At 39.9% G+C, this 21,836-nt stretch overlaps 1 protein-coding gene across 5 annotated transcripts in view; it reads right to left on the bottom strand.

The window, feature by feature from the left end:
- The window catches only part of TNFSF4 (TNF superfamily member 4), a 190,943-nt gene that overhangs the window by 26,163 nt on the left and 142,944 nt on the right, over positions 1-21,836 (bottom strand). For 3 of the 5 annotated variants that reach the window (XM_069065563.1, XM_069065564.1, XM_069065565.1), the window contains exons 2-3: positions 19,430-19,543; positions 5,214-5,423 (exon numbers count right to left, since the gene is read on the bottom strand). In XM_069065563.1, coding sequence (XP_068921664.1) covers positions 5,214-5,357 — 144 coding nt within the window. In that variant the 5' untranslated portion in view covers positions 5,358-5,423; positions 19,430-19,543. The remainder of the gene's footprint in view (positions 1-5,213; positions 5,424-19,429; positions 19,544-21,836) is intronic. The other 2 variants (XM_069065566.1, XM_069065567.1) reach the window with 1 other exon arrangement.

Raw genomic sequence — 21,836 nt, 5'->3', positions numbered from 1 at the left:
TTTCATGCTAGTGTTCTATTATGTTAGCTGTGTGGCCTTCCATTTAGAGGAAAAGGTTGATTTCTTTCCACAAGGAAAAGGATGATTTTTGATTTGCTTCCTGAGATCATGGATGTAGTTTAGGACTTTTTTTTTTTAATTGCAAGGTAGTTTTCCAAAGGGAAGATTAATTTAGCATGTACAAGTATTCAGAGGTTTTGTGGAGAGGTCCACCATTTTGGAACAAACAAGTGTTGACTGTCATTACATCTAGTTAAAGTTGCCCATGATCACACAGATAGCAAGAGTCTGAGCCCAAATTTGAACTCAGGTCCTCCTGACTCCAGGGCTGGTGCTACTGTTTCAGCTAGCTGTCCCTGCCCCCATCAATCTTAAGAGACTCTTCTAGGTCAATATTCTGACATTAATGAGTTCTTTCTCTTCCTTCCTTCTTTTCCCCAAGTAGTATAAAGCATGTCTATAATGGAAGTGATGAAAGTGGTCTGAATTTTACAGAGGATAAGTTCTCCTCCATGCACAGAGAATGACTAGGTATACAATACAGATCAACCCTTACCAAAGGCTTTTTTTCTCATTGAGAAATAGTGTGAGTATAATGTGAAAGTATTTACAGATCCTATACTTGACTATAAGCCGCCATGGGTGGGGGGGAGGGGAGGAAGGGGGACAAAATGTGAAACTCAAGGAATTGTGGAATTGAATCCTGTAAACTAAAAGGAAACACACAAATTAATTAAAAAAAAAAGAAATTAAAAAAGAAGAAAAGAAATAGTGTGGGGTCTTAGAAAAGAGCTATGGATCTGCAGTCCAGTGAGGCTGTTTCAAAACATGCCTCCAGCAAATATTATTTAAGATAAATCACTTCACCACTCAGCCTCAGTTTCCTCATCTGTAAAAATACTTTTTTAAACCTGGAACTACTTATATCTCAGGATTGTTATAAGAAGAGTGCTTTATAATCCTTAAATTGCCATCAAAGTGGATGCTGTTAAAGATATGTGGAGAGCTGAAGCCAGAGGGTAAAGAAGAAGCATGAGTTTCACTCTGTCAGGTTCTTTGTCCCCTTCCATCTCTTTCTCCTCCATCTATTCAGCAGAACTGCTGAGAATGGATCAGGAGGCAGGCTCTCTCTGAGGCTGGAAGGATGTGAAGGGAGATGGAGATGAGAATGAAATCATTGTTAGAAGACAGATTTTGAGTAGCACTCTCAGATCCTGAGACAGAAAACCAACTCTATTTGGGTCCTGCCCATATTCTTGGAAAGAAGCTCTTTCTGGGCACCAATATACTTAACTACAGAGAGAAATAAACCATTTCCCAAGGGACACTAATTGACACCTCTCTTAAATTCTGAAAAAGTAAATTTTCCTAAGCACTTTAATCTCAAAAATCCTAATTGAGGGTTACCATAAGATGGAGCTTAATATAGCAAGTGGCATTAAAATACTTACTAAAAAAAAGATTAAGAAAATCTTGTAATAGTGGTGCCCACCGTGTGACCTTGGGCAAGTCACTTAACCCCAATTGCCCTACCTTCCCCCCTGCAAAAAGCAAAAAAAAAAAAAAAAAATAGTGGTGCCCTCTGGTGCCACAGTAGGTTAACTCATTGTCTAAATTTGTGATCCTGAAAGTCTATGGTCTATGATATAGTCAGTGACTTGCATAGGGACACACAGATAATAAGAGGCAGGGCTAGGATTCTGACAGAGAAATTATTTACATTTAAAATTACTCCTTTTGCACTTTTTTTTTACAAAGTTGTCACATTCTATTATATTCCTCACAAGAAAAAGGAAGGGAGGGAGTGAGAGAGGAAGGGAGGGAGGGAGGGAGGGAAGGAAGGAAGGAAGGAAGGAAGGAAGGAAGGAAGGAAGGAAGGAAGGAAGGAAGGAAGGAAGGAAGGAAGGAAGGAAGGAAGGAAGGAAGGAAGGAAAGAAAGAAAGAAAGGAGGGAGGGAGGGAGGGAGGGAGGGACAGAAGGAAGGAAGGAAAAGAAAAGGAAAAGAAAAGGAAAAGGAAAAGAAGGAAAAGAAAGGAGAGAGAAAAGGAGGAGGGAGGGATGCTTCAAACACTTACTGGCTATATGAACCTGAATGAGTTATTTGACCTCATTGGGACTCAGCTTCCTCATCTGTAAAATGAGAATATTAATACCACCCACCTCACTGGGTTTCTATAAGGATGAAACAATGCCACATATGGAAAGCACTTTGTAAACCAGAAACTGATCTATAAAAGCAAACTCCCCGTTGAAGAATGTAAGTTAAGACCTCAATATATCAGCAATGGCTACAAGACTGGACAAATGTTAATGGCATCTTGGATATATGACTGTCATCTTATATAGTAGTTCTACCTGAAATAATGTCCAGGTGCTAATTCCTTCCCTACTATTACTGAAGAGGTAAAATCATATGTCTAAGGCTTGTACTAATAGAAATAGTAAGGAGGAGAAGGTAGTCTTCCAGCTAGAGGACCCAGAGAGGATCCTCAAAGTAGCAGTGCCCCTAAATGCCACATTATGGTCACAGCCCTGCAAAGAGCCAATATTCTCTTCCTAAAAGGTTAGATTGACTCCGGAGCAAATTGTCTCTCCCTCTCTGGGCCCCATTCCCTCTTCTTTCTGCATCATAGATCACATCTCTTTGACACTGTGTAGCTCACAAACCATTTTTCTTACAAAAATCCCTTTGAATAGGTAGCATAAGTACTCTCATAGCCATTTAAAAGATGAGAAAATTGAAACCTATAGAACATTGTTACTTGCCCAGAGCCTAACAAGGTTCCTCAGTAAATGGTATTCAGTAAATGTTTTAGACAAATGTCATGCAGCTACAAAGTAGCAGATCTAGGATTTAAACCCAGATCTCTTAATTGCAAGTCTATCACACTTGCCTCTATTGGCTTCCTTTTGGGGCAGCTAGGTGGCACAGTGGGTAGAGCACTGGGTCTGGAGTTAAGAAGACCTCAGTTCAAATCCATCCTCAGGTATGTCCTAGCTGTGTGACCCTGGGCAAGTCACTTTACCCCTAACTACCTCAGTTTCTTCAACTATAAAATGGAAATAATAATAGCCCTTATTTCCCAGGGTCGTTATACAAATCAAATGAGGTCGAATTTGTAAAGTGCACCTGGTGCCTAATAGGTATTACAGAAACAATAGCTATTATTAATGTCATTATTATTATTCTTGTAAAAACCTAGGAATTTAGGTACCAATCCTCATTGTTCCACTTTTGTGTTTCTATTCCCAACATTTAGCACAGGTATCTGGTACGTGCATAGTGTGAACATAATAAATGCTTGCTATTTGGTCAATGTGTTCCTAATAGCCATTCTTTCCCTCACTAACAGCATCTGCCTTGTCATTGACTTCTTTAGTGGTAGCCAGTTTCTTAGGCCATGATTCATATTACATCTACATATTACATACTACATCTACTACATAATACATTTCTGCCTCCATTCTGGGATATAAGCTCAATGTAATAGGACAGAAAGACATTGAATCAACTATCTGTTGACTGTCTTACATCACCCCACTAGAGTAAGGAAGCATGTGTCCTTGCGGTTATTTGATGAAGTGTTGCCAACTTACAGTGTATGGTGAAAATAATGTGCTGTGCTATTTGTGGGTGTCATGTTTATTTTCTTCTCCAAAGGGCTGAATTGTGGTGTATGCCCTTGACTATCGTCCCATAGATCCCCTTCCTACTCACTTCCTTTCCCCTGCTCTCCCACTCTTCCCTACTCTCAAATTTACCTAAATGAATCTATCTGAATGTGACTGGGGAGAAGGAGAAGTTGTTTAATTTAAAGATCTGGAAATGTAAAACTTCTGGACCCTCCAGCTCTCCTGTAATTGCAGAACCCAAACATCTTTTTGTGGTCCAGAAGAAACCACACTTTCCCCTAAGTCCCCACTGCTCTTGTACCTCCATTTCCTGTGGGTAGAGTCAAGCCCAGGCTTGACTCTGGAGCTGTACCCCCAACTACCACCACCTTCATCTCCTTCTGTCACAATTTGGTTGGCTTGGCTTTGAGTTATGCCTCAAGAATGGAGTTACCACCATTCTTTGGCCTTGTGCCAAGAAGAAGCTCAGTAGTACCCAATAATCTAGACAAAAATTCATCTAGGAAAAGTAGAAGCCATCCAAAATTAGCAGTTCATCTGAATCAATATATTTTACTTCGCTGATCCCACAGGAGTTCCCTATTCCTAAGAACGGTGTTCCCTAGGAAAGGAGAAAAGGGCACTATGGAAGCTAGGAAACAGAGGACACTGGTACCCTAGGAAAAAGCAAGCAAACATAACAGAGGGAATAATATAAATTCTTTATCAGAGAATAAGGAAGGGGAGGAGGAGGATTTTGAGAAGGAGAAGAAAAAGAAGAAGGAAGAGGAGAAGGAAAAGGAGGAGAGGAGAAGGGGGAAAAGAAGAGGAGGAAGTAGAGAAGAAGAAGAAGAGGAAAAAGAAGAGGAAGAAGTTGAAAAGAATGGAAAGAAGAAGAGGAAGAAGTTTACCTTCTAAGAAAAGAAGAGAAAGAAGAAGAAGAAGAAGAAAGAGATGTGTACCTGCTGCCCATTCATTCTTCATCACAGACTGGGCAAAGTGCAATAGAGAACAGCAATTTAATTGAGGTTTTTCCATCTATCACTGGTGAAGGTGGGCTTTTATTGGGATTATTTGGTTAAAAGCTTTAGGATGAATACGTATATGCACATACACACAAATCCTAGTAATTATGCAATTATGGCAAGCCAAAAGAATTTCAGATGGGGACATTTATATTTATTTATGCCTTGCCCTTTCTACGGGGAAGGGGAATTACATCAGTGATCATACGCCTTCTAAGGTTTTTGTTGTTCATGTTGTCAATGCTCTTATTAGAGTGTTACTAAAAAAAGAGTAAAAACCCAAATATACAGAGTGTTTCATAACACCACAATTGAAGGTACGGCAGGAAAAGAAAAAAACCAGGGATAAAGAAAGCTAAACAAACCCATAGGCTAGATATATCCTAGGCAGTCCAAGGCTTCCGAGCCACTCCCTATCATAACCACCCAAGGAAGAAAGAGAAAAAAGTAAATAAACCGAAATTAAAATTTTAGGAAGGAAAAACGTTCAACCTTGGCCACTGGACTATTCTCAGATATCCTTTTGTCATCTGAGCCTTGCAAGATAAAAAAGAAGAAAAAGGTGAGAAGTCTTACCTGAGAAGCCCCCAAAATGTAGATCAAGCATACAAGCAATCCTATGCACTGAATCACAGAAAACACCAGCAGTAGCTTATTAACAATGTTCCTCTGCCTTGGCAGGTTCCCAGGTCTCTCCTGCAGTGGTTGGTCCCCTTCCATCTTCTAAGTCCAGCCAAGGGAAAATTAAAGGATGAAGAGGAAGCCTGAGTCAGTGGATGATGACCTCTTCCAAGGGGAAGAAAAAAAAAAGATCAAGTAAACTAGCCAGAGGACAGTCTCAACATCGAAGTTAAAGAAAATGAGTGGTTAAAGGGGCAGCCTCTCAGTTTTATATGCTACAGGTCTTGCAGGCAGGCGGGGAACTTCTTTGTGACTAATCTGAATTTCCCCTTTACTTACTTTCTTTTTTTTCCCCTCTGGGCTTACAGAGAGGTTGTTTTTGTGGCATTCCAGTTCAGAATTGAGTGGCCCGAAATGAAAGAGTCATAAAAGTATGCTATTTTCTTTATTTCTCATTACCCATACTTTGATGATGGGTCTTTTGAAGAAGATCATTGTCACTCATTGATACAGGCACTAGTATCTAGCTGTCCCCTCTAAGTGCAAGGCACATACTAGCCATTTTCAGTGGCCTTTTATTTCATTTGGGAGTTAGGAATAGAGAGAAGAGGGTATGTATCCAAGTATCATTCCCAATTTCTCTGGTATAAAAACTATAGCCCTGTACAAGCAGGGCTGGAAGGAAGGAAGATAGAGGAGGTAGGGTGGCTGATGTTTCAGTTGAATTGAATGAATGATAAAGCATGATGCATTCCTCATAAACCCAGGCCTTTGAATAAGGTAGTAAAGGATAGATTCAAGTCCTTTGGAAAGGAACTGAGATGGTATCTTGCCTCTTTTCCTTTTCCTTGTCTTTATGCTTCTTCCCCAGGAAGCACTGGTTGAATGAATGAATCAAGGTAATCCCTTCAAGTTCTTATTTTCCCAAAGGAAATAGGGTAGGAACTAGAATTTGAATTTTGAAAACCTGAGCATTCTATCTACAGTCGATTTTTACCAATGAAGTCAAAAGCATGATGCTAGAATGGTTTTATATTTTTAATGCAGTTCAACTCAGGTATTTGTGGGTTACCTTACAGTATTATACTAGGCTTTACTGGGAGGCTACAAGGGATTTGCAAGACAAAATTCTGTCCCTAACTGGCTATGTAGCCTTTGGCAAGTCACTTAAACTATTTGGAATATGCCATTACCTCATCCACAAAGTAGAGACAAGCTTCCACTTGAAAAGAAGAGAGAAGTTGGGGACAAACAGGTCCAGATGATCTTTGGATGCTTCTAACTCTATAATCTATAACTCTGTGATTTCTGCCTTGGGGGTCTTGTAATCAGAAAGCCCTGGGTTCCCACCACATACTCTTACTAGCTATGTGAACCCAGGGCCATCACTTATCTCTTTAAGCTTCAGTTTTCTCATCTGTAGAAATGGAGATAATAATAAAACGTAGTTAACTTCTCACTCTAAATGGTACAAGTCCATTGTGAAAATTAAATGGGCTAATGTCTAAAAAGTGCTTTGCAAACCTTAAGGCTATGTGAAGACTAGTAATCAATAATATTCAGAGGCTTACCAATGGGGTTGCTGGATACGCCCTGTCATACCCTAAAATACCAGCAACAATCTTGTTGTACTAGGGCTTCTTGGGATCCAGAGTCACCAGAGACAGGGTGGCATGACTAGTTATATCTAGGAACAGTAGCCACAGCAAGAACTGCTAATCCAGTGTCTGTCATTTACTTCCCACTTGTTAATCCCCTACTATTTCCCTAAGGTTCTGATACAGAAGGAAGAAGGAGGTCTCTTTAGTGGTTTGGTGAACTGGGGGACTCTACAGCCCTTTTCTAGGCTCTCACTGTGATGGGTGTTAAAGTGCCTTCTCCTGAGGCAGCTTATGTTGGCAAAACTCGATTCCTGTGGGGGTCAGGCCCTCCTCCTTCTTGCACCCAGGTTCCCAGTTTTCTTTTGCAGTAACTAGTTCCCCTTCCATCTACCGAATCTAGGCAAGGGAAAGATGAAAGGGGGGGAAGGGAGCACCGAGGCATTCTTTGTGGTATAACAGAAACCACACTTTCCCCCAGTCTCCACTGTTCATGTATTTCCTGTGGGCAGAGACAAGCCCAGGCTTCTCCAGTACTTTGTCCTCAATCATCCCTCTCCTACTCTGGAACTCAAGCCAGTTGCATCCAGATAGGGAAAAAAATCAACTTGACTTTTTAAAACCTTCTTTGACTCTTCTAACCACTTGATTTTCCATGACTCAAACTCATAGTGTTTGGCCCTGGAACACTAGATAATACAGACAAAAGAGGCAAAAAATAAGTTAAAATTTATCATATTAAAAAGATACTCCTCTGATAACCAATACTTAAACTCTACTGCCAAGTCTTTATGTCAAAATCAGGACCAGGGGAACATCGTTCGGTCTAAAAGATGCTTTTTTTTTTTTACCAAGAAGTTAAGTTTTAAGAGGTTGTTGTTCTGAATTTTACGGGAAAGGAAAGAACTTAATTAAAAGTTTAACTGTGAGTTTTTAAAAATAAGTTTAAGATGTTTTAGTTTCTTCAGTTTGCTTTGTGAATAAAAGTAATTCCCTTTGTGACTGAGTATAACAAATATAAATATCAAAAAATACTCAAAAGAATTTATGATCTCATTGATTCAAGAATATTTTTCAACAATACAAATCCCGACCCATCCATGCTTTCCCATCCTTTTCCATATACTCCCATATGTTTACCTCAAGGAGATTTGTTTTTTTTTTTTGCCATGGAAACCCATAGAATGGTGGGGACAGGGGAGATATATAAGCAGACACACAGACAGGAAGGATACATACATATAATACTGTGCATACATACAGGCTTGGTGGGAAGATAGAGACCATCTAACCCAAGGCCTATTTGAATAGAAATCCTCTAAGCAATATCCTGAGTACTCAAGAGTTTGGATTTGAAGGGACAGTGATCTCATACCCATTTAACTTTTGGACAACTGTTAGGAACATTTATTTTGCTTTGTTTTCCCAATGAGGTAGAATATGTCTTTGTAACTCCTGTTCATGTCTCCTAGGACACCCATCTGAGGTTCCAAAAAAAAAAAAACCCAACAAATCCAGTTTCTCTTCAGTATAACATAAAGGTAATATAGCATTATGAATTGGGTTCCTATATGATGGGTACATCTCCAAAGAATTACTAATTCATGTCACATAGAGGGCAACACAGAGGCACATGGTGAGTGAGAACAGGCTACCAAAGAAGCACTTTGAAGAATAGAGGTAAAAGATGTCTTCAAGAATACATGATCTAGGAAGAGGATTGGTTGAGTCCCATAGAGAGGGCAAGGGATGACAGGTCAGGGTGCTCCAGTGATACCCCTAGAACATCAGGGGAAATTGAAGATCTTTAGTGTCTAGATGGAGTCCCTTCCCTTTCCATTGGGAACATATGGCTGTGTTGCAATCTCCATCATTGGAGGGAATTTTCTAATTTAGATCAAAGATCCCTTTGAGTATATGTCAGTATATGAGGGGTCCTGTACCTATAGCCAAGTTAGTACATTCATTGCTGAAGATACTTTGATTAAATGGTAATTGGATCTATTGTTACAGTAATGTTTTGCATTTATATAATACCTCAGAATGGAGGTCCCTCAGGTTCCTCCACCTTCGGAGAGAGAAAGAGAGAGACAGAGACAGAGAGAGCTGGTGAAAATAGCTGGTGAAAAATTCCCACCACCAGCAGAAACATTGGAGGTGTGACATATTTCTGCTAGAATCTGTGACTGCAAGAATGAAGAGATGAGTTGTCAAGAGTGGTTTTCAATTGGCAACACCTGGAGAATTCCTTTGCTTTATCCTAATGATGAGTTTTTTAGAGGAGGCCATTTTCCAAAAGACTGGAAGAGCAAAGGTAATTGGAAGGGCTCTGAAAATCACTCAGGAAGGCATTTTGACATTGTTTTTACTGCCTTCTTCTAAAAGAAGAAATAAAAGATATCCCAGAGAGCTGGTGAGGAATGGAATACCTGTGAGGTCACATCATATTATGCTTACATCTAAGGGCATGATATCATGGGGGAAAGTGCTAGACTTGGAGTCAGCAGACCTGAGTTCAAATCCTGACTCTAGAGTGTATTGCATGTATGGCAATACAGCAATATAGTCTATTACTCAATAACTTGACTGAAGATGATGAACATGACCATATAATGCAAATGCATTATTATAGAATATAAGAAAAGTTTGCAGACAATATGGAAGATTAGGAACACTGCCCTAATGACTGACATGAGAATTGTTTTGTACAATGATCTTGTAATACATACTTTCAAAGAAAATGCTTTTTTTGTTATTATAAGCCTTAATCCTAGTGAAATGCAAGAAGAGCAAACATGTAAATGCATGCACACCATGAAAGTAGGAATGAGAGCATAGAATGTATATGACGAAAGATTCCTATGGGTCAATGGTCCTAAGATGTATCTATCATCTCAGGATGTTGTAAGAGAGGGTTTCCATAACTTTCCACATCCAAAATCAATGGCAAGGAATTGGATTCCAGAAAGGTTGAATCAACGTTAATTTTTTTTTTTGCTGAAATAATTCCAACAGCTAACAAATTATGATTAATCTATAACCTACATCAACCAGAAGAGAGCCAATTGACTCTATAATAGAGCTCATTTTACTTAGTTTAAGCTGATTTCTCTATAAATCAACAAGCATTTTTTAGTTACTTGTTATGTACCAGGCAGTGTGCTAAGCATTGTGGATACAAATAAAGGCAAAAAATTAACCCCTGATCATGAAGGGCTTACAGTCTAAAGGAGATGTGTATAGAGAGGCTGTTGGGAGATCATCATTGGCTTGGCTTCCTTGCCTCCAGAGGTATATAAACCCTCCAGCCTATGCAGGGCTAGTTTTGGAAGTTTTCTGACTTAATGTGACTAGTTACATTACATTGCATTGGTGGAAGGGAGTGACCTTTTTATCTGAATTATTATTTCTTTTTTTAATCTCAGGAATTGGATATTTATCCTATGTTACTAGTAAAATCATTTTTGTTGCATCTTATGGTTCACTGCATTCTAACTCCAATCTTGAATCACTGAGTTGACCTGTTGAATCTGAGCTAGAATATCTGTCATGGTGGGCAAGTGTTATAGAAGCACAAATTTTGAGCACTATAAGTGCATCTAGTCCAATCCATACTCCAAAGAAATCCACACTATAATATATCCAACAAGTAATCATCCAGCCTCTGTCTAAAGGCCTGGAAGGAGGAGATACTCACCAACTCTTGGGCAACTAATTCTACATTTGGACAGCTCCAATAGCTAACAAAGTGGGGTTTTTTGGGTTGTTGTTTGTTTCTTATTTTTTCCTGAAATTAGATGCTGTCTCTTTTAACCTTTCATTCATTGTTCTTTGGTTCTGCTCCCTGGGTCCAAATAGAACCAATTTAATTCCTCCTCCATTTGGAAGCTTTTCAAATTCTTGAGCACAACCATCATGTCTAATTCCTCAAATGATCCTAAAATGTCATGGACTTTATAGTCCCTTCACTATCCTGATTGCCTCTTCTAGACATTCTCCAGCTTATCATGGTGCTGAACACTTGAACGTAATACTCCAGGTTGTATTTAAGTAGGGCAAAGGATACAGTGGGATTAATGTCTCTTCTTCTGGAAGCTATGCCTTTCAAAGATTTCATTGACTTTTGTGCCTGTTACATCATATTTCTAGTTCAACAATTGTTGAATTAGAATGAATCAATAAATTACTGAGCCACAGAATTGGAGAATTGTAAGAAATCTCAGTAGGCCATATACTTGAGGAATTCCCACTCTAACATACCCCCTGCCCCAGAGGTCACCTAGCCCATGCTTGAAGATCTCCAAGGAAGAAGAACCTACCACCTCTCAAAGCAAGTCATTCTATTTTTGTGTACCTCTAAGTTGAGGAAGTTATTTTTTTTTCCAACATCTGAGGTTGCTTCTTCACCACTTGCATCCATTGTTCCTGATTCCACCCTCTAAGGCCAAATGAAATAACATTACTCCCTCTTCCACATAATAACCTTAAAATACTTACACATAAGTATCACCCTCACTGAGTAGTCTATTATCAAGGCTAACCATGCCCAATTCCTTCAATCAATCTTCATATGACATGAGCTAAAAGTTCTTTACCATCTGGACTGCCTTCCCCTGGACACATTATATTTTACCAATGTCTTTCTTAAACTGTGGTGCTCAGAACTAAATATAACACTTCAGTTGAGGTCTAAGGAAAGGGCAGAATAAAGTGGGACTATCACTTCTCTTTCTCTGGAAATGATACTTGCTGGATCATGTTAGCTTTTTTTGACTGCCATATCACACTCCCAAATCATACTGACCTTGTAATCCACTAAAACCCCCAGATCTTTTTTTACACTGCTATCTATCCATATCTCCCCGATCTTGTACTTGAGAAGCTGATTTTTTTGTACTTAAGTGTAAGACTTTACATTTATCTCTATTGTGTTTCATCTCATTTGATTCACCACAATCCTCTAGACTGTAAAGATGCTTTTGGATTCTGACTCCGTCATCCAATATGTTAGCTGACTCTCCCAGTTTTACGTTATATGCAAATTTGATGAACATACCTCTATGCTTTATTATACCATTCTTTGTATAGAGGCACTTGGGCTTTGAGGTTTCTGCCCCTTCAGATGGTTCTATGCAAGCTGGGGAAGTGATACAAGTCTACTTGGCAGATTTCATTTCTCCCTGTGCCTCATCCTAGGATAGTTCAGACAGCTTCTTCCTAGATATTTTTAGGGGACCAATGGGTGAAATCATTGGGAGGTACTTTGCTTTTGAATCACATGGTATAGGTAAAATTGTTTTTTTTATAATCATGGTCAACAAGAATTCACTTGGAGGGTCACTTAGCTGTTTTAATGACAATTTGGTCCCAGGATAAAGATACAGGGGAGTCAATCCAAACTCCCACAGCAGAAGGGTATGGCCCTTCAGGTATTGTTGTTTGGTCATTTCAATTGTGTCTGACCCTCCATGACCCCTTTTGGAGTTTTCTTGGCAGAAACATTAGAATGGTCTGCCATTTCCTTCTCCAACTTATTTTATAGAAGAGGAAACTGAGGCACACAGGGTTAAGTGACTTGCGCAGGTCACTTGCTGTGTAGTGAAGGAAAACCTTTTAAAAGGTTTTCCTTCACAACACAGCAAGTAGACAGCAAATGGTCACAGAATGTCTGCCCATATTGAATCACAGACCAGAGCCCTTTCAATAGTTGGTATCTTGTATTTCTGTAGCTTGACAGAAGCAGAACCGATTGATCATGCTTGAAGGACAAGCCCCCTATTGGTGCATCCCCTATTAGACATACAACACTTTTTTTTCATTTGATTAAAAAAAAAAACACCACTTACAAAATATTTTAAAACATAAAAATCTTTTGGAGAACATATATGAAAGGATAGTAGGGGGAAAAGTAGGAGCCAAGAAAAATAAAAGAGAATCAAATGAAAAGTTGAGAAACTAGAGGGAAATTATATTTTAGTGAGTTCCTACTATATGCTTATCATGGGTTTTTTTTGTATTTTGTTTTTTCATCCATATTCAGGAGAGATAATTCTAAGCCAGAATTCCAGTTTAAGGAAAATATTACAGACTCATTTGTATGAAATTCTGGCATTTGAGACTAGAGGTTTGAAGACCAGAGGTAGCATTCCAATTTGGAATTGAAGGCTAGGGAGACTAGGCCTATATTTTCTTTCTTCTATCTTTCAATGCAATTCAAGGCTTTTATTAAGTGCCTAAATATATATAGGACAATCTGTAAGGTGCTAGAGGCAAGGGAGGGGGGATACAAAGTTATTGCAAGGAATTTACAGTCTAATAAACCTAAAACTAAGGAAGGGAAGAGAGGAAAGGAAAGAAGGGACGGTGTCAGAAGAGAGAAGGGGAGTTATTTAAGAGATGTTGCAAAGGTGAAATCAATAAGTCATGCAACAGATTGACTATTGGGGTAAGAAACAGTGAGAAGTCAAGGATGACACATAGGTTGCAACACTAGGGAACTGGGAGGATGGTATTGCCTTATATAGTAATAGGGAAGTTGAGGGGTGGCAGGGGAAAAATTAGGGGAAAGATGATGAGTTCATTTGGGAACACATTGAATTTAAGATGTCTACTCGACATCCAGATTGAGATGTCTTAAAGACAGTTAGGATATAGCTCAGTGGAGAGAGTGCTGGGCTTGGAATCAGGAAGACCTGAGCTCCAATCCAGCTTCATAAACTTCCTAGCCATGTGATCTTGGACAAATCATTTAGCCTCTGTTTACCACTGAAGGAAATGGCAAACCACTCCAGTACCTTTGCCAAGAAATCCCCATGGACAGAGATTCACTGGGTCATGAAGAGTTGGACATGACTGAACAACTCAACAACAAAAGGCAGTTAGAGATAAGCAGAGAGATTAGGGCGAGATAGATAGATTTGAGAATTATCAGCATTGAGATGGTAACTAAAACAATGGAAATTGATAAGATCGACAAGTGAAATAGTATAAAGGGAGAAAAGGGACCAGAAAAGAATCTTGTGGGATACTGTAATGAGAATGCAAATTTGGAAGATCTTCCCTGCCCCTAGGCTGGAGTGCACCTGGAGCCTGGGGTGGGAGGCTTGTTTTTCAGTAGATTTTTTTTTTTTAAGCAATCCGGGTTGAGTAACTTGCTCAAGGTTACACGGCCAGTTATTTCTGGGTGTGGTGCTGAGTGTCTGAGCCTGGGATTCAATCTCCAGGTCGTCCCAACACTGGAGCCGATGCTCTTACTCGCTGAGCCACCTGGCCGCCCCTAAGCAATTGGGGTTAAGTAACTTGCTCAAGGTTACACGGCCAGGTGTTTCTGGGTGGGTGCTAAGTGTCTGAGCCCGGGATACTTTTTTCAGTAGATACTTTTTGATTGGCCAGTGGGTCAATGGGCTTGTTACATTCTCTGAGCCAGGAGAAGGCTATATAAGCCCTGATGTGAGGCTTTGTTTTGGGGGCTCACTTTGAGAAGTGTTCTGTGATTTGATATGGATTCTGGGAAGCCGTTGTCTAGAGCCCCCCCAACTTTGGAAAACCCAGATGTTGAAACCCAGATGTTGACTGGGTATGGATGTAATGGTTGGACAGTTTGAAATCTATCCACTTGATCTGTTTCTGTCTTGATAATTCTGCCTGTATACTTTGAAGTTCGGGGTGCTGACCTTTTTCCCCTGAACAAGGTAAACGATATATGTCTGACTGATTAAAGTAAGCTTGTTAACCCATTTTGAGTTGCTTTCCTTTATCAAAGCAGATCCAAGAACCTGTGCTGGCAGCAAACCCTGAGAACGCTTGGGGTGCTTGCCGCTACAGATACCTTTGGTTAGCAGACATGATATGGATGAGGATCTAACAAAGGACACTGGGAAGGAGCATTCTCATAGGTAGGGGGAGAACCAGAAGAAAATGGAGTCCCAAAAACCTAGAGAAGAAAGGAGGAGGAAGTGATCAACAGTGCCAATGGCTGTAGAGAGATTAAAGAGAATGAATATTGAGGAAAAAGTCATTGGATTTGGCAATTGAGAGATCATTGGTAACTTAAGTAATAGAGGTAATAATAGGGATAATTGGTTTAGACTTTCAACTGGGGAAAGGGTGAGAAAGCTTAATGGGAGGGGAAATAGGTTTTCATTAATTGAAAAATTAAAATTCAAAAATAAAAATGAAATGGATGAGTTTTTTATACAAATCATTATTCTGCATGTGGAAGTGGTGATTTGTGAGGGTTTGGGGGAAAAATAAGTTCTATTGCGTACATGTGAAGTTTGAGATGCTGTAATGGAAATGCAAATTTTAAGATCTTCCCTGCCCCTAGGCTAAAGTGCACCAGAAGCCTGGGGAGGGAGGCTTGTTTTTCAGTAGATACTTTTTGATTGGGCAGTGAGTCAATAAGGTTGTTACATTCTCTGAGCCAGGAGAAGGCTATATAAGCCCTGATGTGTAGCTTTGTTTTGGGTCTCACTTTGAGAAGTGTTCTGTGATTTGATCAGATGAGACTCTGGGAAGCCATTGTTGAGAGTCCCCCGGCTTTTAAATACCCAGATGTTGAAACCCAGATGTTGATTTGGTATGGATATAATGGTTGGAAAATTTGGAAACTGTCTACTTGATCTGTTTCTCTGTCTTGATAATTCTGTCTGTATATTCTGAAGTTTGGGGTGCTGACCTTTTTCCCCTGAACTAGGTAAATGATACATATGTTTGACTGATTAAAGTAAGCTTGTTAACCCATTTTGAGTTGCTTTCCTTTATCAAAGCAGATCCAAGAACCTGTGGTGGCAGCCCTGAGGACGCTGGGGTGCTTGCTGCTACAGATGCCTATGAGACATAAAGTTTGAGACATCCAGGAAACAGAGAAGAGGAGCAGGGAATGACTATAGTTCAGAAGAGAAACTTGGGGGTGGGGGGGGGGGGAACATCAACATAAATAGAATCACTGAATCCATGGGAACTGATGAGAATACCAACTGAGATAATATAGAGCAAAAAGAGAAGAGGGCTGTTATGGCAATGGGAATCTGAAGATCTTCCCTGCCCCTAGGCCCTTTGATAGGCTTAAGTGACTCTGAGAACCTCCCTTGATTTGAAAGTATACTCTGCCCTCTAATAGGCTGAATGTGGTCACCTGGAGCCTCTGGTGGGAGGCTTGTTTTTCAGGAATGCCCACACCTCAATACTTTGTGATTGGGCAGTGGGTCAAGAGGGTTGTGACATTCTCTGACCCAGGAGAAGGCTATATATGCCCTGATGTAAGGTTTTGCTTTGGGGCTCACTTTGGGGAGAGTTGTGTGATTTGACCAGATAAGACTCTGGGCAGCCATTGAGCCCCACCGGTTCTGAAAACCCAGATGTTGGTGCTTCCCTCTCTGGTAACTGACTAGGTATGGATGTAATGGTCAGAGAGCTGGAAGCCTGTCTGCTGATCTGTTTCTCTGTCTGTATTTGTTGTCTGCCTGTAACTTGTTCGTGTTCTCTGAAGTTCGGGGTGCTGAGCATTTTTCCCCTGAACTAGGTAAATGACATATGTTTGATTAAAGCAAGATTGTTAACCCATTTTTGAGTTGCTTTGCTTTAGAAAAGCAGATCTAGGAATCTGTGTTGGCAGCCATCCTGGGGATGCTAGGGTGCTTGCTGCTACAAGGGCTCAGGACAGAGCTAACCTACAGTTAGTCAGCATGTCACAGCTAAAAATTCCATAAAGAAGATTGAAAAGTAGCAGTCAGAGATATAGGAAAAGAACCAGGAGAAAGAAGTGTCATGAAAACTCAGATAGGAGAGAATGTGATTAACACTGGGAGAAGGTGATTAACAATGTCAAATAATGTATGGAAGTCAAGAAGGAGGAAGAATGAGGAATAGCGTTCAGATTTGGTAATTAAGAGATCATGATAACTTTGGAGAGGACAATAGCAGTTGGACTGATTATGATGAGGTCATAAGCCAGACTGCAGAGGCTTTAGAAGAGAGAGAAAGGGAAACAAGTAGAGGCATCAAATGTAGATAGCTTTCTGAAGGATTTTGACTTTGAGAAGAGGAAAGATATAATATTATAGTGAACAGGAGTGATTGGATCAAGTGAAGGCTTTTTTTTTTTAAGCAATCAGGGTTAAGTAACTTGCTCAAGGTTACACAGCCAGGTGTTTCTGGGTGGGTGCTAAGTGTCTGAGCCCGGATTCAATCCCCAGGTCATCCCGACACTGGAGCCAGTGCTCTTACTGGCTGTGCTACCTGGCTGCCCCAAGTGAAGGCTTTTTTAAGTAGGGAATAGACAATGGCATTGCTGGTGGCTACATGGAAAGAGTAGGTTGTGGGAACTGGGTAGATTGAGAAACTGGGAAGTTCCAGTGATTGAGGAAGCACAAATATGTATGTTGCAGTCCCCAAGTTTGGGAGATAAGATGGTGAGTCATCCATTGAGCTCATTAAGAAAGGAAGAATGTCCTGAGTGTTGACAGATATTAGCCATTAGAATTTGGATTGGCAATAGATTTGGATAGTATGAATCTCAAGGAAGGAGAAGTTTCTAAGTTGTGATGGTACAGGGATAATCTGAAAGTGACAGTGGGGAGCAAGGAACATTCAGACTCTCCAACCACACCCAGGGAGTTCATGGAGGTTGAGGAGAAGACAGCTATAAGAATAGCTAAAAATGGAAAGTAAAATTATATCATGAGGAGGAAATAAATCTATCATAGTGACGGAATCTAGAAGGAGAAAGACAAAGATTTAAGATGAAATGAAGTTGGTTAACTATGAAACAAGCATTGCAGAGGGCAGTGAGATCTGGAATAGAACTTCATATGGGACATGGCAGACTCAGGAGGAGGGGGTAACAGTACTGAGGTAGATAGGTGAGTATGTCTTTGGAGATAAGGAACAGGGTTTGTACATTGGCACCTGAGGGTTCAGAACCACTGGAATGTGGGGAGTATAAAGGAATGGAGGAATGCTAGCCACTGGGGAATGCATTCATATTCAGTATCAGTGGTTGGAAAGCTGTCAGTTGAGGCATGTTATTAGACTGTTCAAAGTCCACCCTGGAAGCCCAATCTCACTGTCCTGCAGAAGAACCACAGAAGACCCACCAAACAAAAGGCCAAAGATGACAGAGCCTGGTCAGGAGAAGAAGTGAAGGACTTTGCTGGAGAATGTTGAATATTCATCTATTTAACTTGGCCAATGAGAGAATTCCATTAAATTTCTCATTCAGAATATAAAACAATGGACCACAAATTCTGCAAGCTTTAAGCAGTTGCTATATTCAAGTCATTGTGTTAAGTACGGAGGCGGAGGGAGATACAAAGACATAGTCGCTGTTTTCATAAAGCTTGCATCTAATGAGAGAAATTATAAGTATGCAAATAATTATAATACAAAGGATAATATAGTCATCTATTTAGAGCTGAAGGGACTCAGTGAAGACATTGAGTCCAAATCCTTCATTTTACAGATGAAGACACTGAAGCACAAAAGGGTTAAGTGACTTTCCCGGGGCCCTGAAATGAGCAAGCATCAGATGTGGGATTCAAACCCTAGGCAAATCTCTTCACTTCTTTGGGACTCGGTTTCCTCATTTCTTGGACTAGGTAACCTTTGAGGATTCTAAATGCATGATTCTATGCTCCTGCTTAGCTTGACTCCCCAAAAATACCCTTCCAGAGTTTGTCAAATGGATGATAATGGTAGCCACTCCAGACAGAGAGTGGATATTCTCAGCATGACACATATTTTTGTTACATAATAAATTCAGGAATATGTTTGATTTGACTATTCATATTTCTCTGGGCAGCTAGGTGAATAGAGTGCTGGGCCTCAAGTCAAGAACTCATCTTCCTGAGTTCAAATTCAGCTTCAGATGCTTACTAGCTGTGTGACACTGGGCAAGTCATTTAACCCTGTTTGCCCCAGTTTCTTCATCTGTAAAATGAGTTGGAGAAGGAAATGGAAAACGACTCCAGTATCTTTGCCAAGAAAACCCCAAATGGGGACACAAAAAGTTGGACATGACTGAAAAATGACTGAACAAACTTGTTACAAAAGTTTTGGTTTAGTTTGGTTTGGATTTTCAAGGGGAGAAAGAGGGATAAGGTATGATAGGAGAGAAAAGAGATTTTTATTAATTGAAAAAATAAATTTTGAAAATAAAAATAAATAAAATGAATGAGGAATCTTTTTTATACAAGTAGCTATTTGCAAGGTCACAAGAAAGCCTGGAAAACTAGAAGGTTTGAGACTCATTTATCTATAATTCAAAAGAACATGGAAGTTCAGGAGGATTACTGGAGTCAAATGGCAGAAGAATGAGGCTGAAAGTTTCATGCGTGTGTACAAAACATGAGTCCCATTATTTTTAGAATTAACTCAGCACAAAGTTCTAAACAAAACTAAAAACGGCACAACTAAATGGGAAGGTATCTTGTCACCAGACTTTTATCTCAAGTACCAAAGATCTGAAAGTGATTCTTCCAGAAACATGTGTCTTTTACTGAAACTGGATGTATAATACTAAGTCAAATGTGTACTAGGACAGTAATTTGGGTGTTCTTTGAGTTTCGGCCTCACCAGTCTCTAACCCTTCATCTCCTCTTCTGCCGCCAACTCTCCTTCTCGCTCTCCCTTTTGCTTAGTAGTTCTTTACCACCGATGGTTTTGGTTTATGCTGACAGGATCTAAAACCTGGTGGCAAAAAATAACCATGAAAATATTTATTTCTGCAAAAACGAGATCCCAAGAGCGACAATATCATGACAGGAATTACAGACGTGTCTAGACGGATCTGCAGTTATACATTTCCACTAATTTTCTAGGCTCACATGCAGAAATCAGTTTTTAAAAAGTTTTATTGTCAGATGGAATGATGCACAATAAAAGGTATATTTGGGGATAAAAAGGGTCATTCTTTTTGGCTATAGTTATTGTACTAAATACAATTCTATATTTTAAAAATGCAATAGAAACATGAAGAAACTCTTTTCTAACATTCTATCATATGCATTTTGGATCACAATTGCTAAGAATAAGAAAGGAAGGAAGGAGATAGAAAAGGAGAAAGGGAGGGAAGTGTAGCAGCAAGCACCCTAGCATACCCAGGGTGGCTGCCAACACAGGTTCTTAGATCTGCTTTTCTAAAGGAAAGCAACTCAAAATGAGTTAACAATCTTGCTTTAATCAAACATGTTGTTTACCTAGTTCAGGGGAAAAAGATCAGCACCCCGAACTTCAGAGAATACAGAGGTTACAAGCAGGCAAAAAATACAGAGAAACAGATCAGCAGACAGGCTTCCAGCTGTCTGACCATTACATCTATACCTAGTCAGTTACCAGAGAGAGAAGCACCAACATCTGGGTTTTCAGAACCGGTGGGGCTCAATGGCTGCCCAGAGTCTCATCTGGTCAAATCACATAACTCTTCTCAAAGTGAGACCCAAGAAAAACCTTACATCATATATCGCCTTCTCCTGGGTCAGAGAATGTCACAACCCTCTTGACCCACTGCCCAATCACAAAGTATTGAGGTGTGGGCATTCCTAAAAAACAAGTTTCCCACCACAGGCTCGAGGTGACTACATTCAGCCTATTAGGGGGCAGAACATATTTTCAAATCAAGGAAGGTTCTCAGAGTCACTTAAGTCTATCAAAGGGCCTAGGGGCAGGGAAGATCTTAAATTCTCATTCCAATAACAGGAAGGAAGGAGAGAGAAAAGGAGAAATTTTAATCTTAGCCCTGCCCCAAATTCTGCATACATGAAGTATATGTAAGGCATTGTGCTTGACACTGAAAGATATACAAAGACACATTCACAACCCTAATAATTCTTACAGATTAATCAGAGCTATACAACACATATACAAATAAATATAATAACACATGAACACCAAAGAATTTGTTTAAAGTGACTGAAATTAGCAATCTGAGAAAAATAAGACTTGAGAGGCACATGACATGTATCTTCAAGTATTTGGAAGCCCCTGATGTGGCAGATGGATTGGACCAGTGGTTCAGTCATTTTTAGTTGTGTCCAACTCTTGGTGACTCCGTTGAGGGTTTTCTTGGCAAAGATGTTTTTTCTTGGCATAGTGGTTATGGGATTAAGTGACTTGCCCAGGGTCACACAGCTAGTAAGTGTCTGAGACTGCATTTGAACTCAGATGACTCTTCCTGACTCCAAACCTGGTGTTCTATCCACTGTGCCACCTAGCTGTGTCAAACTTAAATAAAAACTGGGGCTATTAATCTAATACTTGTGGCCACATATTGATTTGGTTTTAAAATTTGCTACTTTTTATATTTTATTAAATTATTATTTTGTTCAATACTTTCCTATTACATTTTTATCTGGTTTAGGCTTACTTGTGAGTGTTGTGGGTCACATGTTTGACTCCTCTGACTCAGACTTATTCTAACAGATCTCTGTTCCACAAAGGCAGATTTCAGCTGATAGAAGAAAAAGTTTCATAATAATTATTACTCTACAAAAAAGTTCTGCCATGGAAGTTGTCATCATTGGAGGTCCTTCAGCAGAGAGGATAGATCCCTACCAGGGATCAAAAAACCAATCAATGGATATTTATAAGGGCTTACTTTGCAGACTAAGCCCTGGGTTTTTTTTTTAAAGAGTCCTTTTCTTTAAGAAATTTATATTCTAATGAGGGAGACAACAAGAAATTTATATTCTAACGAGGGAGACAACTCTCATACAAAAGACATTCAGAAGAGGTAGAAGGTAAACTTGAAAGGAAAGGCTGGTAGCTGAGTGGACCAGAAAAGGTCTCTTACAGAAGGTACAGAAGCTGAATGCTGAAAAACAGCAGGGATTCTAAAAGTCAGAGATAAGGAAGGAGAGCATTGTAGGTATGGGGGTCACCCTACTATACATAGGCAGAGACATGGAAGTTTCATGAGCAAGTAACAGCAGGTAGACCAGTATGCCTGGACTGCAGAGTAGGTGAAGGGTAGTCAAAGAAGATG

Source organism: Petaurus breviceps, unplaced genomic scaffold (assembly GCF_028583685.1).
Source record: "Petaurus breviceps papuanus isolate PSGF00001 unplaced genomic scaffold, PetGlider_PUasm1.0 90692, whole genome shotgun sequence".
Taxonomy (NCBI): Eukaryota; Metazoa; Chordata; class Mammalia; order Diprotodontia; family Petauridae; genus Petaurus; species Petaurus breviceps.
The sequence above is the reverse complement of the archived record's forward strand: the minus strand, read 5'-3'. Positions and strand labels throughout refer to the sequence as shown.